At 50.1% G+C, this 17,572-nt stretch overlaps 1 protein-coding gene across 3 annotated transcripts in view; it reads right to left on the reverse strand.

The window, feature by feature from the left end:
* The window catches only part of LOC116523541 (serine/threonine-protein kinase MRCK gamma-like), a 187,355-nt gene that overhangs the window by 154,106 nt on the left and 15,677 nt on the right, over positions 1–17,572 (reverse strand). Inside the window, exons 7-10 of one of the 3 annotated variants that reach the window (XM_032238651.1) lie at positions 15,749–15,866; positions 11,856–11,973; positions 11,214–11,299; positions 7,173–7,356 (exon numbers count right to left, since the gene is read on the reverse strand). In XM_032238651.1, the coding sequence (XP_032094542.1) occupies positions 7,198–7,356; positions 11,214–11,299; positions 11,856–11,973; positions 15,749–15,866 (481 nt within the window). In that variant the 3' untranslated portion in view covers positions 7,173–7,197. Of the gene's footprint in view, positions 1–7,172; positions 7,357–11,213; positions 11,300–11,855; positions 11,974–15,401; positions 15,596–15,748; positions 15,867–17,572 lie in introns of those variants that run through there. The other 2 variants (XM_032238652.1, XR_004257087.1) reach the window with 2 other exon arrangements.

Genomic DNA, 17,572 nt, shown 5'->3' on the forward strand with positions numbered 1-17,572 from the left:
TGGACTCCAGCCAATCAGTGAGCTGGCTGGGATGGAAAATTTTCAGCATGCCACATGCTGAAAATTTTCCATCCCAACCAGCTCACTGATTGGCTGGACTCCGCTTTGCTGAGCACGCCTGCGTGAGGCTCCATTTCATTTCATCTTTTGGGGTTGCAGCTGCGGTTACTCACTGGTGAGTAATCATGTTATGAATTGGTACTGGTGGGAATCGGGAGGCACTGGGGGGAGGAGACAGCCCTCCTCTCCTCCTTCTCCCCCTTTGCGGAGTTCATTTCACCTCCTCGCGTCACAGCCAGCCCCTGTGCTGCGCCGCCACGGGCGGCAGAAGCTCCGGAACCCGAGTGGAATTTCTCTGCACGAGTGAAACAGCCCCCGCCGGACTCACGGAGCTTCTGCCGGTGTGGCGGCGCCTGTGCTGCGCGGTTCCCAGCGACCACACCGCGAGTCCGCGAGGCGTGGTAGCATCCCGCCACCCTCCCCTGTGGCTCTCCTGCGGCGGCGGAACGACTGGAAGTTCTCTGCGCGAGGTGAAACGGCCGGCAGCCGCCTCGCTCTCCTGCCTCTCCGTTCCCAAGCAGCCCCGTCCTCTACTCCTCCCTCGGTCCTTCCCACGGCCGCCTCGCCAAAATCTAGCTCTCCCTCCCCCTGCTTCGGTCACTGCTGGCCATCGCCCAGCTGCCGCAGCCACCTCCCCTTCCTCCCTCCCTCCCCCCCGGACTCCTCTTCCCGCCCCCGCCGCCTCGGCTTGGAAGAGCTGGGAGAGAGAGAGAGAGAGCGAGAGAGAGAGAGAGAGAGAGAGAGAGAGAGAGAGAGAGAACGGGGGAATCTCTCGGGGCTCCCCAGAACGCTGCTCCTTTCCCAGAGCAGAGAGAGAGAAGGAAAGAAGGGGGGAGAGAAAACTGGATGCCCGAGCTCTTTTCCCACATCCCTATGCAGCGGGGAAAGAGAGGTCACTCCCAGTGAAGTGTCGCCCCCACGCTCACTGCTTCTGCCGCAGCCACCCGAGGCTGAGACGGGATTCGGGGTTTTGACAGATGCCCGTTTCCCCCTCCCCGTGCCCGAGCCCTTCCCCCACATCCCTATGCAGTGGGGAAAGCTCGCTGCTTCTGCCGCAGCCACCCGAGGCCGAGACGGGATTCCCCTCTGCCAGCGCTGGGCAGCAAAGCCTGAAATGTTAAGCTCACTCCCTCTTCCTGCAGCATGCCCCGATGCCGAGATCCCGCGCACTTGGGGCTGCTGCGATGTCCAGGGAGGCTCAGCTGGTCTGAGTAGGCAGGGCAGGGGTAACGCGGTGCCCAGCTCAGGTGCTCTGAGTAGGAGGGGAGCCACCCTCTCTGCCAGCGCTGGGCAGCAAAGCTGAGATGTTAAGCTCACTCCCTCTTCTTGCAACACGCCCCGATGCGAAAAACGCTGAAATCCCGCGCACTTGGGGCTGCTGCGATGTCCAGGGAGCTCCAGGATGACTGAGAATCCCCCGTGTTATTCCAGATAGGATAGAATATTGCCTTTTCCACTTTTTCCATTCCCCTCAATGGCGGTTAAGAATCAGCAAAAATTTGGGGCGTGTGTCTGCCGGAGAAAGAAAAGAAAAGGAAAAGGAAAGAAAGGAAAAAAAGAGAAGAAAAGGAGGGGAGAAGAGGGGAGAAAAAGGGGTTTGTTGTAGAGTTGATAAAGCTTTTAAGAGTTTGGCGGTGAGAGGATTCTGAATGGATCCGAAACAGCTCTATTACGTCCTGCTTTTTGTGGGGGGGAAAGAGAGAGAAAGAGGGAGAGGGGAAAAATTTTGGGAACGGCCGTAGCCTTCCTCATCTGGATCCTGGAGCGAAGCGCAAAAAAGCACAAAAAAAGCGTTGGGTTGGGGTTTTTTTTGATACTCTGATTTTTGTCTCTCTCGTTACTGTTTTCAATTCAATTCTTTTTTTCCCCAGTCTTTTTTTTAAAACTGAACGCTTCTACCTCCACCCCTCCTTCTGCCCCGAGGAGTTTTGGAGTGGAGGGGAGGAACAGGGTTTGAGGCACGGGGATGGAGGTGGGGGTGGGGATCGGCTGGCCAAGACGGCATAATCCCCCGCTTTCCAAGCTCACAAACAGCACGGATCTCTCCAACTCTTTCTCTCCAGCTCTAAGTATTTTACACTGAGGTTTTTAGCTCCAGCATCCCTGTTTTTAAAATGCTGAAGACCCATCCTGATCCCTCCAATGACGTTCCAGATAATGAAATATGCAGGGCACGTTGTAGTAAAAAAAATTGCCAATTATCATGATTGAAACAGGATCTGAATGGAAGAACTCCAATTTGCTTGGCATAATGTTTAAAGGACTTTGATTTGAAGAGAAGAGATTTCAGAGGAAGAAATGGCTATGGCTTCAGAGGAACAAGTGGCAGCCTCAAGTTACATGAGCTCACCATATGTCATACCTACATGCTTGCAAATTCTTTTACTTATTGGACCAAAGACCCAGCTAGGAAAAATGATAACACATGGAATCCTTTAGTGAATGCTATGCAGCAGTATGTGTATCAAAAGCATAGATTTACAGGAGCTTAGTAGAAATGTGCTGTAGTACTAATGCAAATCAAAAGCAGAAGAATTTATCCTTGAGGATCTTTACTATTTTCAAGCCCCCTTCCCTCTTCAGGCTTCAGAATTTAAGGAAAGAGAGAGGGAGAGGGAGGGAGAGACAGAGAGAGAGAGAGAAAGGGGGACTGTGTGCACAGGAGTAGGGATTTTCTAAAAGTCCCATTGAATCCAGAGGAGGGAAGAGAGAAAGAAAGAGGGAATGTGTGAGGGTGGGGGATTTCCTAAACCCCATTGAATCCAGAGGAGGGAAGAGAGAAAGAAAGAAAGGGAGTGTGTGCACAGGAGTGGGGATTTTCTAAAAGTCCCATTGAATCCAGAGAAGGGAAGAGAGAAAGAAAGGAGGTGGGGGGATTTCCTAAACCCCATTGAATCCAGAGGAGGGAAGAGAGAAAGAGGGAATGTGTGAGGGTGGGGGATTTCCTAAACCCCATTGAATCCAGAGGAGGGAAGAGAGAAAGAAAGAGGGAATGTGTGCACAGGAGTGGGGATTTTCTAAAAGTCCCATTGAATCCAGAGGAGGGAAGAGAGAAAGAAAGAAAGGGAGTGTGTGCACAGGAGTGGGGGTTTTCTAAAAGTCCCATTGAATCCAGAGGAGGGAAGAGAGAAAGAAAGGATTTGGGGGGATTTCCTAAACCCCATTGAATCCAGAGGAGGGAAGAGAGAAAGAAAGAGGGAATGTGTGAGGGTGGGGGATTTCCTAAACCCCATTGAATCCAGAGGAGGGAAGAGAGAAAGAACGAAAGGGAGTGTGTGCACAGGAGTGGGGATTTTCTAAAAATCCCATTGAATCCAGAGGAGGGAAGAGAGAAAGAAAGAGGGAGTCTGTGAGGTGGGGGGATTTCCTAAACCCCATTGAATCCAGAGGAGGCGTGTTTGTGTATTTTGTGTGTGTGTGTGTGTGTGTGTGTTTGTGTATGTGTGTGTGTGTGTGTGTGTGTGTGTGTGAGAGAGAGAGAGAGAGAGAGAGAGAGAGAGACTATCACTGTGTTGTAGCTTATGATTCTTGATGAATGTATTGTATTTTATTTTATTTATGTACACTGAAGACAAATTCCTTGTGTGTCCAATCACACTTGGGTAATAAACTATTCTACTCTACTCTACTCTACTCATTTCTATTTCAATTCTAATAAGGAGTTTAGCTTCTCTCTCTTGAAAATGTAAGCTAGCATAATGCAAGCTAGCTTTAGCTTTCAAACAGTTCATTTAGTGACCAAAGTTACAATGGCATTGAAAAAAGTGACTGATGACCATTTTTCACACTTAGCGACCATTTTTCACACTTAGCGACCGTTGAAGCATCCTCATGGTCACGTGATCAAAATTTTGATATTTGGCAACAGATTCATATTTATGATGCTTTCAGTGTCCTGGGGTCATATAATCGCCTTGTGTGACCTTTTGACAAAATATAAAAATTTTAATCAAGCCCCCCCCCCCCCCCCCCGCCCGGTCAATGGTGTCCCTCTTTACCAATCTGAAAATCTGGTCACCTTATAATTACCCTATCTTTTACCTTATTTGAGAATACAATTTTTAACCAATTAGCCCTTGGCATCCTCCTGGCCAATCAAGCAATCACATTTTCCCGCTCAATTCATAGCCACTCCTCTTACAGTTCATTGTTCTCCTCTCAAGTATTTACATATTCCTTCTCTCCGCCATTACCACGTGGTATAGCTCCCCCTAGGGGACTATTTCAGTAAAATATAAACACTTTATATTATATTATTACTCCAGTGTGACCGTGTTGTGCCCAGGATTTCTTCTGTCTGTTAGTCTGCAATGGAGATTAAGAGTCCGTTCAGAGGCCCCCAGTGACAATGAAGGCAAGCAGACAGCCGAAATCATCCTCAGTTGTAACAATTGTTTTCATTATTCTCAGGTGTAGAAATTGAAATATTTACACCAACAAAGGAGAATCTTTGTAGCTCAGAGCTGACACGAGGGATCCTGGGGGGCTCCCCGAGTTTGCTTGTTTTCTTGCAGGCGTTTCAAGGAAGCTCCAGCAGCACCAAGGATCCCTGAAATACTTGCCTGCCTCTCCTTGTTTTAAACAAAAGGGCCAAATAATTTTAGTAAAGCCAGTCCTTATTTATTGTTCATTTCATGAACTAAATTGACAGGCCATCCATGTCACAGACTCTGGGCAAACTTCCCCTCTGTGTGGACTGGGTGGAAATGAGGAGATCTCGGGAATCACAGGGTGGAATCTTCCCCAGCATTCACGGCTACTGAAAGAAAATACAAAACAAAGGCCTCTTCATCAGAACCTGAAATGGGAAGAGCAGAAGTTTTGCCTTTGTGTCCATTGGACACTTCAGACCACCTTGCAAATTTAGCCTTCAGCTGGTTAACCTGCTTCCATTTAACAGGCTTGTAAATCTAACGAGTAAAGAGAGAAATGCGTTTAGCCTCAATTCCAGTGTAATCTTTTATTTCTGGAATAGTTAAATGTAACGTGGATTCTACACTGGGCTGTGTTTTAAAAAGTCATCGGGGGCTCCGGAGGAAGCCGGGGGGGGGGGGGTCAAAAGGGCCAAGTAGGAATCTGGTAGAAGAGAATAATTTTAGTTCAGGGTTGAACTGTGGGGGCCTTGGGGCTTTCTGGCCTTGGGGCTTTTCTGCGCTGATGAAGTTACCTAGTTTGGTAATGAAACATCCAGGTTCACAGAGCACCAAGGAGCCCCCAGATCCGAATCCAGCATCTCCAGCCCCAGGTGGGGTCTCGGTCCGGGTGGCGCCAAGCTCTGCTTCTTCTCCTCTTCCTCCCTTCGATGGTATCGAAAGCCGCTGAGAGGTCAAGGAGAACCAGGATGGACGCATGGCCTCCATCTCTGGCCCTCCAGAGATCATCGGTCAATGCGACCAAAGCGGTTTCAGTGCTGTAACCGGGTCTGAAGCCGGACTGGAAGGGGTCAAGATAGCTAGCTTCCTCCAAGGCCCGTTGAAGCTGGAAGGCCACCACCTTCTCAACAACCTTCCCAATAAAGGGGAGGTTGGAGACAGGGCGGTAGTTGTTTAAAATGGCTGGATCCAAGGATGGTTTCTTCAGGAGGGGTCTCACCACCGCCGTCTTAAGTGTGGCGGGGAAGTGCCCCTCCCGAAGGGAGGCGGTCACGACCGCCTGGATCCAGCCATGTGTCACCTCCCTGCTGTTGGCAACCAGCCAGGAGGGACACGGGTCCAGAATGCAGGTGGAGGCACTTACAGCTCGAATGGCCTTGTCCACGTCCCCAGAGGCAACGTCCTGGAACTCAACCCAGAGATGGTTTGCCAAGTAATCCCCCTGTGTCTCGGCTGGATCTACGGCGGTGGAGTCCAAGTCCGAACGAAACCGAGCAACTTTGTCCGCCAAGAATTGGGCATAGTCCTCAGCCCTACCCTGCAAGGGGTCTCCCACCTCCCTCCTATTAAGGAGGGAGCGGGTGATCCTAAACAGGGCGGCTGGGCGTGACTCGGCAGACGCTACCAAGGCGGAGATATGCGTTCTTTTGGCAACTCTTAGTCCCCGGATGTAGTCCTTGGTGCAGGTAGTCAAAAGTGCTCGGTTCTCCTCGGACTTATCGGACCTCCACAGGTGCTCTAGGCGTCTCCTCCGGCGCTTCTTCTCCCGGAGCTCCTCGGTGAACCAAGGAGGTCTCCGGGATCCGCTGACCCGGAGGGGCCGTAGTGGTGCAATCCGGTCAAGAGACTCCGACGCTGCCGAATGCCAGGCGGCAACCAGAGTCTCCGCCGAACTGCGGGCGAGAGTGTCGGGAATTACCCCAAGCTCCGTCTGGAACCTCAAGGGGTCCATAAGTCGCCTGGGGCGGAACCACCTGGTCGGTTCCTCCTCCCTACGGTGGGGGTTTGGCCTCCGGAAGTCAAGCCTCAGTAGGCAGTGGTCTGACCACGACAGGGGTATGGTCTCATTACCCCTCAGACCAAGATCACGCATCCACTGCTCCGAGAGGAATACGAGGTCGAGCATGTGACCCGCTGTATGAGTTGGGCCCCGAATTACCTGGGTCAAGCCCATGGCTGTCATGGAAGCCATGAACTCCTGCGCCCCATCAGAGCGTTCGCCGAGCAATGGCAAGTTAAAGTCCCCCAGAACTATAAGCCTGGGGAACTCAACTGCCAGCTCGGCTACTGACTCGAGGAGCGAGGGGAGGGATGCTGCAACGCAGTTGGGAGGCAGGTACGTTAGCAGCAAACCCACTTGACCCTTGAGGTCCAACTTTATCAGCAGGGACTCACACCCGGCAAGCTCCGGAGCAGGGACCCTACGAGGTAACAGAGACTCCCGGATAATAATAGCCACACCGCCACCCCTTCCCTGGGCTCTCGGCTGATGAAGCACCTGAAATCCCTCTGGGCACATCTCTACAAGGGGGACTCCTCCTTCTGTGCCCAGCCAGGTTTCAGTAATACATGCCAGGTCTGCCCTCTCGTCAACAATTAAGTCCCGGACGAGGGGAGCTTTGTGTATTTTTTTTTAAAAAAAGTTACCTTGCAGGGCATTGATTTTGCAGATGCCTGAGCCATTTCACCAGTCTCCCAGAGGCTTTTTATGCTGGCCAAACTCCCTCCCACTTCTGGGCCCTTTTCCAGCAAAGCCCCACCAGGCTTAACATGGATGGCCACTTATACAGAAAAAATTAAGCTTCATCATAGCATTTCTCCCAAAGGAAGCAGCAATCGTCACCTTAGAATTTGCATCTGTTTGGGGGTTCTCCTTTTGCTCCCAAAGGCTTCTTATGTTCACAATGTCTCCAGCCACAATGTCCTAGGAAGAACACAGACGTGATGAGAGATGTTTGAAGTGCCCTCTGTGAAAAGGTCTTTATGTTTTGCAAGTCAGGTCAAATCTAGAGTCCATATAGGTTCCATTTGGTTGATGACATTTATAACCGGACATCATTTTCATCACAAGATCAATCTCTGTAGAAGAAATTGTATCTTTCCAATGGTAGGGATTTGACCACATTTCAGACATTTTCAGACATTTATTACGATTTATAGGCCGCCCTTCTCCCTGAGGGGACTCAGGGCGGCTTACAATCACGGGAGGGGGGTGCAATAATACAAGACAAACAGTGAGTAAACAAGATCAATTATAAAACACCAACTTGCATTCAACAGTCAAGCAACACTCGGGCGGGTAATTTAGAAACTTATCCCCAGGCCTGCTGGGAGAGCCAGGTCTTAAGGGCTGCGCGGAAGGTCTGGATGGTGGTGAGGGTACGAATCTCAACGGGGAGATCGTTCCACAGGGTCGGAGCTGCAACAGAAAAGGCTCTCCTCCGTGTAGTCGCCAGTCGGCATTGACTGGCGGATGGAATCCGGAGGAGGCCCAATCTGTGCGATCTAATCGGTCGAAGGGAGGTAATCGGCAGAAGGCGGTCTCTCAAGTACCCAGGTCCACTACCATGGAGTGCTTTAAAGGTGGTCATCAATACCCTGAAGCGCACCCGGAGATCGACAGGTAGCCAGTGCAGCTCACGGAGGATAGGTGTAATGTGGGCGAACCGCGGTGCGCCCACTATCACTCGCGCGGCTGCATTCTGGACTAACTGCAGTCGCCGGATGCACTTCAAGGGCAACCCCATGTAGAGCCCATTGCAGTATTCCAGCCTAGAGATCACAAGGGCTCGAGTGACTGTTGTGAGAGCCTCCCGGTTCAGGTAGGGCCGTAACTGGCGGACCAGGCGAACCTGGGCAAATGCCCCCCTGGTCACAGCCGACAACTGATGGGTAAAAGTCAGCTGTGGATCCAGGAGGACTCCTAGATTACGGACCCTATCTGAGGGGTGTAAAATTTGACCTGCCAGCCTGAGTGTTGGAATATCAGCCAAATTGTTGGGAGGGAAACACAACAGCCACTCGGTCTTGTCCGGGTTGAGTACCAGTTTGTTAGCGCTCATCCAGTCCTTAACGGCCTCAAGGCCCCGGTTCATCACGTCCACCGCTTCATTGAGTTGGCACGGGGCGGACAGATACAATTGTGTATCGTCCGCATATTGGTGGTATTTTATCCCGTGCCTCCGGATGATCTCGCCCAGCGGTTTCATGTAAATGTTGAATAGTAGGGGGGATAAGACCGAACCCTGTGGCACCCCATATGTTAGGGGCCTCAGGGACGATCTCTGCCCCCCGACCAACACCGACTGCGACCTGTCCGAGAGGTAGGAGGAGAACCACTGCAAAACAGTGCCTCCCACCCCCACCTCCCGCAGTCGTCGCAGAAGGATACCATGGTCGATGGTATCGAAAGCCGCTGAGAGGTCAAGGAGAACCAGGATGGACGCATGGCCTCCATCTCTGGCCCTCCAGAGATCATCGGTCAATGCGACCAAAGCGGTTTCAGTGCTGTAACCGGGTCTGAAGCCGGACTGGAAGGGGTCAAGATAGCTAGCTTCCTCCAAGGCCCGTTGAAGCTGGAAGGCCACCACCTTCTCAACAACCTTCCCAATAAAGGGGAGGTTGGAGACAGGGCGGTAGTTGTTTAAAATGGCTGGATCCAAGGATGGTTTCTTCAGGAGGGGTCTCACAACCGCCGTCTTAAGTGTGGCGGGGAAGTGCCCCTCCCGAAGGGAGGTGGTCACGACCGCCTGGATCCAGCCATGTGTCACCTCCCTGCTGTTGGCAACCAGCCAGGAGGGAGACGGGTCCAGAATGCAGGTGGAGGCACTTACAGCTCGAATGGCCTTGTCCACGTCCCCAGAGGCAACATCCTGGAACTCAACAAAGAGATGGTTTGCCAAGTAATCCCCCTGTGTCTCGGCTGGATCTACGGCGGTGGAGTCCAGGTCCGAACGAAACCGAGCAACTTTGTCCGCCAAGAATTGGGCATAGTCCTCAGCCCTACCCTGCAAGGGGTCTCCCGCCTCCCTCCTATTAAGGAGGGAGAGGGTGATCCTAAACAGGGCGGCTGGGCGTGACTCGGCGGACGCTACCAAGGTGGAGATATGCGTTCTTTTGGCAACTCTTAGTCCCCGGATGTAGTCCTTGGTGCAGGTAGTCAAAAGTGCTCGGTTCTCCTCGGACTTATCGGACCTCCACAGGTGCTCTAGGCGTCTCCTCCGGCGCTTCTTCTCCCGGAGCTCCTCGGTGAACCAAGGAGGTCTCCGGGATCTGCTGACCCGGAGGGGCCGTAGTGGCGCAATCCGGTCAAGAGACTCCGACGCTGCCGAATGCCAGGCGGCAACCAGAGTCTCCGCCGAACTGCGGGCGAGAGTGTCGGGAATTACCCCAAGCTCCGTCTGGAACCTCAAGGGGTCCATAAGTCGCCTGGGGCGGAACCACCTGGTCGGTTCCTCCTCCCTACGGTGGGGGTTTGGCCTCCGGAAGTCAAGCCTCAGTAGGCAGTGGTCTGACCACGACAGGGGTATGGTCTAAATAGGAGCCAGCCGTGTGCAGCAGCTGCCCAAAAAGCCAACCCAGTTCTAGGCTGCATAAAAAGAGGGATAGAATCAAGATCCCGTGAAGTGTTAATACCACTTTACAAGGCCTTGGGAAGGCCACACTTGGAATACGGCATCCAGTTTTGGTCGCCACGATGTAGAAAAGATGTGGAGACTCTAGAAAGAGTGCAGAGAAGAGCAAGAAAGAGGATTAGGGGACTGGAGGCTAAAACATACAAAGAATGGTTGCAGGAACTGGACCTGGCTAGTCTAGGGAAGAGAAGGACCAGGGGAGACAGGAAAGCATCTTCCAATATTTGAGGGGCTGCCCCAGAGAGGAGTTAGGGGGTCAAGCTATTCTCCAAAGCCCCTGAAGGCCAGAGAAGGAAGAATGGATGGAAACTGACCAAGGAGAGATTCAACCTGGAAATAAGGAGGAATTTCCTGACAATCAACCCATGGAAGAGAAGTTGCCTTCGGAAGTTGTGGGAGCTTCATCCCTGGAGACTTTCAAGAAGAGACTAGACTGGACTGCCCTCAGCCAAGGTGGCGCAGTGGTTAAATGCAGCACTGCAGGCTACTGCTAGATCAGCAGTTCAGCAGTTCAAATCTCACCGGCTCAGGGTTGACTCAGCCTTCCATCCTTCCGAGGTGGGTAAAATGAGGACCCAGATTGTTGGGGGCAATATGCTGACTCTCTGTAAACCGCTTAGAGAGGCCTGAAAGGCCTATGAAGCGGTATATAAGTCTACTGCTATTGCTATTGCTCTGTCAGAAATGGTGTAGGGTCTGCTGTTTGGCCAGGGATTGAACTAGTTGACCTAGTCTAGAGAAAAGAAGGACTAGGGGAGGCATGATAGCAGTCTTCCACTACCTCAGGGGTTGCCCCAAAGAAGAGGGAGTCAAACGATTCTCCAAGGCACCTGAGGGCAGGACAAGAAGCAATGGGTGGAAACTAATCAAGGAGAGAAGCAACTTAGAACTAAGGAGAAATTTCCTGACACAACAATTAATCAGTGGAACAGAAGTTGCCTTTGGAAGTTGTGGGAGCTTCATCCCTGGAGGCTTTCAAGAAGAGACTGGACTGCCATCTGTCAGAAATGACATAGGGTCTCCTGCTTGGGCGGGGGGTTGGACTAGATGACCTCTAAGGTCCCTTCCAACTCTGTTCATCTAAATCTTAAAGACACCCCCCCCCCCCAGTTCCACACTCACAGCCTCCGTTTTTGCTCTCGCTTACCTCTCCCAGTGACGAAAGAGCAGAGAAGAACAACTGTGGAGACCCGGAAGAATTGTCAGAGATTGATCTGGCTGACTGGAGTCTTACTGTGAAACGAGAAAATGGGGAAGACAATTAGCAAGAGACTGGAGCTGCAGGGGACGTTTTCTTCCAAGCGAGGCCCTTGGTGAGTGGACTTCAATTCCCACAATCTCCCTGCGATCATGGCTACCGTTGAGAATTCTGGGATTTGAAGTCCATGCAGATGGAAGACCACGCCTGTAATGTTAGTGAATGAACGAGTTTTTCATGCTTACGACTGCTTCAGTGTCCTTACGGTCACGCGGTCAAAATTCAAGCGCTTGGCAACAGGCACGTATTTATGCCGGTCCCCTTTTGCGATCTTCTGACAAGCCAAGTCCGGGGGGGGAGCCGGATTCACTTAACGACCGTGTGACTAACAAACTGCAGTGGTTCACTTAAGCACGGTGGCAAGAAAGGTCGCAAAATGGGGCAAAACTCACTTAGCCACAGAAAATTTGGGCTCAATTGTGGTCGTAAGTCGAGGACTACCCATACTCCCGACCCTGCTGCTCAAGGGCCCCTTAAAAGCCCCTCCACACACATTCCCAAGTGGCTCTTGTTTCCCTGGGTTCTTCTTACATGAGGAAACAGACCCCAAAGGGGTCCTATTTTGGCCCTCGGGTGATGGCAGTCGCATCTCGGAGAGGCTGCTGCAGCGCATTCGGACTTCGGCCTCCCTCTTCTTCTCTTCCTGCGCCTGGAAATGGGGTTAAGAAGTGGGATAATGTCAGGGTTCCAAATAGCATCCAAAATTAAACCAGAGTCCGAGGCAAAGGATTCCTCTAAGTTCCAATTGATTAAAAGAGCCATGTTGGCACATCGGGGGAAACCCGAATCTGAAAGCTTCCTGGTTTTCCCCACCCAGTTGAAAGTTCAAGATCTTGCCCCCCACACCCACAAGTCCATCCCATGGTCCTATCTTCCACTGCCACACTGGCAGTTCCATCCATCTACATCCAGCCAGGTGCAGGAACAAAAGTGACCTTGACTTTCTAAGAAGAATGTTGTTATGGCTACATATCATCTAACTCCTTACAATTCCCCCCTCCCGTTTTCCCACCATAGAAAATGCATAGTAGAATACTAGAAGGTGTGGCAGGCCAAAGACCCACAAGAAAAGATGGCTGCAGGCCTGACAGGTGGAGAATAAACAAATGTATGTTGGAAAGACTCCTGACTGAATTATCTACAGCAGCAGGTTAAGAAATGCCCAATTCTTGCATTCAGAATAACCATGATTTTAAGATCAAACAATCGCAATCAATCACAGAAGGATCTTGATAAAACTTGAACATTGGGCACCATTGAAATTCAATGGTGAAAAAAGGAAGGTTCTACACTTAGGCAAGAAAAACGAAATGCACAGGTACAGTATATGTAGTACCTTGCTCAATAGTAGTAACTGAGAGAGGGATCTTGGAATCCTAGTGGACAACCATCTAAATAGGAGCCAGCCGTGTGCAGCAGCTGCCCAAAAAGCCAACCCAGTTCTAGGCTGCATAAAAAGAGGGATAGAATCAAGATCCCGTGAAGTGTTAATACCACTTTACAAGGCCTTGGGAAGGCCACACTTGGAATACGGCATCCAGTTTTGGTCGCCACGATGTAGAAAAGATGTGGAGACTCTAGAAAGAGTGCAGAGAAGAGCAAGAAAGAGGATTAGGGGACTGGAGGCTAAAACATGAATTATTGCAGGAACTGGGTGTGTCTAGTTTAATGAAAAGAAGGACCAGGGGAGACAGGATAGCAGTCTTCCAATATCTCAGGGGCCGCCCCAAAGAAGAGGGAGTCAAACTATTCTCCAAGGCACCTGAGGGCAGAACAAGAAGCAATGGGTGGAAACTAATCAAGGAGAGAAGCAACTTAGAAATAAGGAGAAATTTCCTGACAGAACAATTAATCAGTGGAACAGAAGTTGCCTCCAGAAGTTGTGAATGCCCCAACACTGGAAATCTTTAAGAAGAGGTTGGATAACCATTTGTCTGAAACGGTATAGGGTTTCCTGCCTAGGCAGGGGGTTGGAGTAGAAGACCTCCAAAGTCTCTTCCAACTCTTGTTATATTCTAAAAGTGTTGAAGAACAATTGAGCTGGAAGGGACCTTGGAGATCTTCCAGTCCAGCCCCTACTCAAGCAGGAGACCCTAGACCATTTGAGACAAGTGGCTGTCCAGTCTCTTGTTAGAAACCTGCAGTGATGAAGCACCCATGATTTCTGGTGGCAAGTTGTCCCACTGGTTAATTTTTTTTATTGTTAGGAAGTTTTTCCTTAGTTCCAGGTTGAATCTCTCTTGGATTAGTTTCTATCATTTCTTGTCCTGCCTTCTGGTGCTTTGGAGAATAGCTTGACTCCCCTCCTCTTTGTGGCAGCCTCTCAAGTATCGGAAGAGTGCTATCATGTCTCCCCTGGTCCTTTTTTCTCTCCACACTGGCCCAACCCAAATCCTGTAGCCGTTCTTCGTATGTTTTAGTCTTTAATCACCTTAGTTGCTCTTCTCTGAACTTTTTCCAAAACCTCAACATTTTCCCATCGGAATGGGAAGTAATAAAGAAGATATTAGATTGTGCAGAAATGAACAGCTTGACATTGAGAATAAAGGACAAAGAGGAATTAGTGTACTACAGGACATGGGGGCGGTTTTACAAGTGGTTTGAAAAAAGGTATAAATAGAAAGAAAAAGGACCAAAACATGAAACAAAGATCTCCGACAACACATGATAAATACAGGGGGAGAGGAAATAAGAAAATATTAAAATGCAAATATACAGACGGAAAAATGATATGAATTGACATATGTTAAATAACAATTCTAAGAAGGCATATCTAAGAATGAATTTGAAAGGAAAAATAAAAAACTCGCTACAAAAAAAACATCTTTTAAAGCCATCTTCACTGACAATTTCATTTTGTAAATGAAGATGGCTTTATGTTGTTAGTTTTGTTTGTTTAAAAAAAATGTTTTTTTTTCGTAATGTGGGGACCAAAAATGGATGCAGTATTCCAGGTGCGGCCTCACCAAGGCTTTATAAAGCGGCACTAAGATTTCACGTGGTTTTGATTCTATGCCTAATCCTTTCCTTCGCTGGGGCTGCAAAGCTGAAGGATTCCAGGCTGGTTTTCCTTCTTTACAACCAAACCATCATTTGGTCAATTGTGAGCTTTTCTTGTCAATTGTGGCCTAGACCAGCTGTTCTCAAATATTTTGGAGTTGCGGGGGGCTTTGCATTCTTTAAAATGATGGGGGGACCCCCAAAGAGCATTGGTTCCTGTGGGTTATATCGATTGATATTTATTGTGTTAGATGTTTTTAAGTGTTTATTTGATTTCGGGGGTTCCCAGGAGCACTGGTCTAGGTCAGTGGTTCCCAAACTTGGCAACTTTAAGACTTAAGCTCTGGCTGGAGAATTCTGGGAGTTGAAGTCCACAAGTCTTAAAGTTGCCAAGTTTGGGAACCACTGACCTAGGTGATACAATACATGGATAAGAATATTATTGTGGCTTGTGGATTGCAGCTATTGGTTTCACGGCTGGCATGAAATCAGGAGGGCACAAAATATGATTCTTTTTTTTTGTGGCACCCCCAGATTTCCCATAATGTGGGGCCAAACCTTGGCCCTTTGCTTGCATTAGGGGGTGGAGCTGTTTTAATAGGCAAATAGCACCAACACCCCGCCACCATCACAGTCAAACGCGAGCTGACTTGTGTTGTGACTTGGTGCAACAAACTCTGATTGTGTCACTGGATCAGCGATCTCAATCCAACCGGAGGGAGGCTGGTGATAGATTGGGAGAAATCAGCCACGTGAAGTCATTGTCATGCTCCCGTTGGAGTCTGAATCTGCGGGGAAAATGAGCTGGAACTGGAGAGCGAAGGGGCGGCTTCGTTGGCTTGGGAGGAAAATGGGGAAGGGGAAGGCCACCAGGCCTTTCAGGATTGGGATGCCTTGTAGGCAGGGAGGAAGTGGGGACAGGAGGATCAAGAGAGACTAAGCGGCGAACATGAGAGACAGAGCTAAGACGAGGAGCAAGGACCACCCGCTCCTGACCCAAGAGCACGGAGAGTAGAGAGAAGGCGAGAACAGTGCAGAATGACCCGGCTACAAAGGAGGAGAACGCACAAGGCACACCTGGGACTGAGACTTCAGGAGATGCTGTGGGGAGGAACAAACACTAAATTCCTGAGGTATTTAAGTGCCGACGTTTGAACTTTCCTGGATTCCTTGCATTCTTTCGGGATTTCTTATAGTTGTGTGTGTGTGTGTTGCCTCTGTGCCGTGCCATCACAGTTGTGGTCCCCAACCTTTCCGACTTTGGGGAGCGGCCATGGATGAGAGACAGAACAGTTCCATGTGAGCAGCAGGAGAATGCATGCCTGTCACCTTTGCACGGCCAGGTCCAAATGGGCCACAGTCCAGTACCTGCCCGGGAACTGAGGACCCCCGATGCAAAGGGTAGCAAAACCGTGTTTACTCACCAAGTGTAGGTCCTGTAGTTGACGCTGCTTTTCGCTCGGCCCGACGTGGACGAGGTGGTTGAAGTCGCTCGGGGAAGAGATGAGCTTAGCGCGGAGGCTGGGGTTGCGCATCATTTCTCTGCGAGGGAGAGAGGAGGGGCAGCGCCTAGCACGGGGCACCCTGCTCAGAGGTGCCAGCCAGCTGGCAGCGGATCAAAGCCACACAACTCCCTGAGACGCTTCCCGGCGGGGTTCACCCAACTACCTTCACTTCCTCCCTCCCTTCGGTCTTCCACCTCAACTTAACGACGGCGCTCAGGGACTAGAATTTCCATTGCTAAGCAATGCAGAACTACATTCTTTATTTAGCATACGGTCAATGTTCCCTCTAATTTTTTTTCAGTGTGAGCGGAAAAGTATAGTCTTTGAGCTGCACAGTTTCATGCCTGAGCACCTAAGAGAGCAACAGTGTCAAGCCCCACTCCACTCCATAATTAGGAAAGAAGACTAAGAGACTCCATGGGTTGGAAATCAAAAGTACTTTTACTAATTATAAATGGTAAGCGAGCAGTAGCGAAGCAAAGTCTGATTAATATGGCGCGAAAGCAATTGATATATAGGATAGCCCGTTCCCCCCCCGTTAGGATCAAAGCTCCAGTCCAATCATAAGTCCTTCAAATGTCAGGTGTGAGATAACTTCAAAAAGACAGGCTGAAGATGGAATGTGTAGGCCGTTGATGCAGGCGGGAAACACATACGCATGCGCAATCCCAACGACTGGTACATCCTAGAACATTCCTCCAGCACATCAATTAACCCCTCCCAAATACACGCCCCCCCCCTTCCCGTTTCATGGCAGCTGAAGCAACAGCAAAGCAGAAGCTGACATCCGGCCGTCCCCCGGAGAAAAGGCTGTCAGGCCTGGAAGAAAAACAAACAAAACAGACAAATAACAAACACAAACAAAAGAGGGAGGGGAGAAAAGTCAAGGCTTGTCGGGATAAGAAGCATAAAATTTCTGTAGTAGGCGGGGAGCACGAACGTGGGACTTATCAACCCATTCCGTGTGGGATGGGGGAAAGTGTTTCCAAGCCACAAGGTATTGGATGCGATTACGGTGCCTGCGGGAATCAAGAATTTCACGAACTTCAAAATGATGTTCCCCATCAATCAGTAACGGAGCAGGTGGAGGGTCATTCGGGGGCCGTAGGTGGGACACCCGAACCGGTTTGATGAGGTTGATGTGGAACACCGGGTGGATACGGTTGAGATGTTTGGGCAATTGCAAACGAACAGAAACAGGATTGATAACTTTCACAATCGGGAAAGGGCCAACATACTTGGGCCCCAATTTCTTTGATTTTTGTGTAGTGTGCAAGAATTTTGTGGACAAATACACTAAATCCCCAACGTGGTATTCATAGGGCTGAGAGCGCTTCCTATCAGCCTGCTTCTTATGGGCCTTATGGGCAGCGTCCAAGGTGGAAAGAGTCAGAGGCCAAATGCGACTGAGACGTTCACTCCAGTCCGCAACTGAAGGAACCTGAGGTTGGGCCGTAGGCAGTTCGGGAATAGGAACAAAATCCTGGCCGTAAACGACCCGAAAAGGGGTGAACCCCGTGCTGGAGTGAACCGAGTTGTTATAGGCCACCTCAGCATGTGGTAACAAGTCAACCCAATCATCCTGTTGATAATTGATGAAACAACGTAAATATTGTTCAAGGACGGAATTAGTACGTTCACAGCCGCCATTAGTCTGAGGATGGTAGGCGGAGCTAAGGCCCTGGGCGGACCCAATGCGTTTGAGAAACTCCTTCCAAAAAGTAGATGTGAATTGGACTCCAC

The sequence above is a fragment of the Thamnophis elegans genome, unplaced genomic scaffold (genome assembly GCF_009769535.1).
Source record: "Thamnophis elegans isolate rThaEle1 unplaced genomic scaffold, rThaEle1.pri scaffold_42_arrow_ctg1, whole genome shotgun sequence".
Lineage (NCBI taxonomy): Eukaryota > Metazoa > Chordata > Lepidosauria > Squamata > Colubridae > Thamnophis > Thamnophis elegans.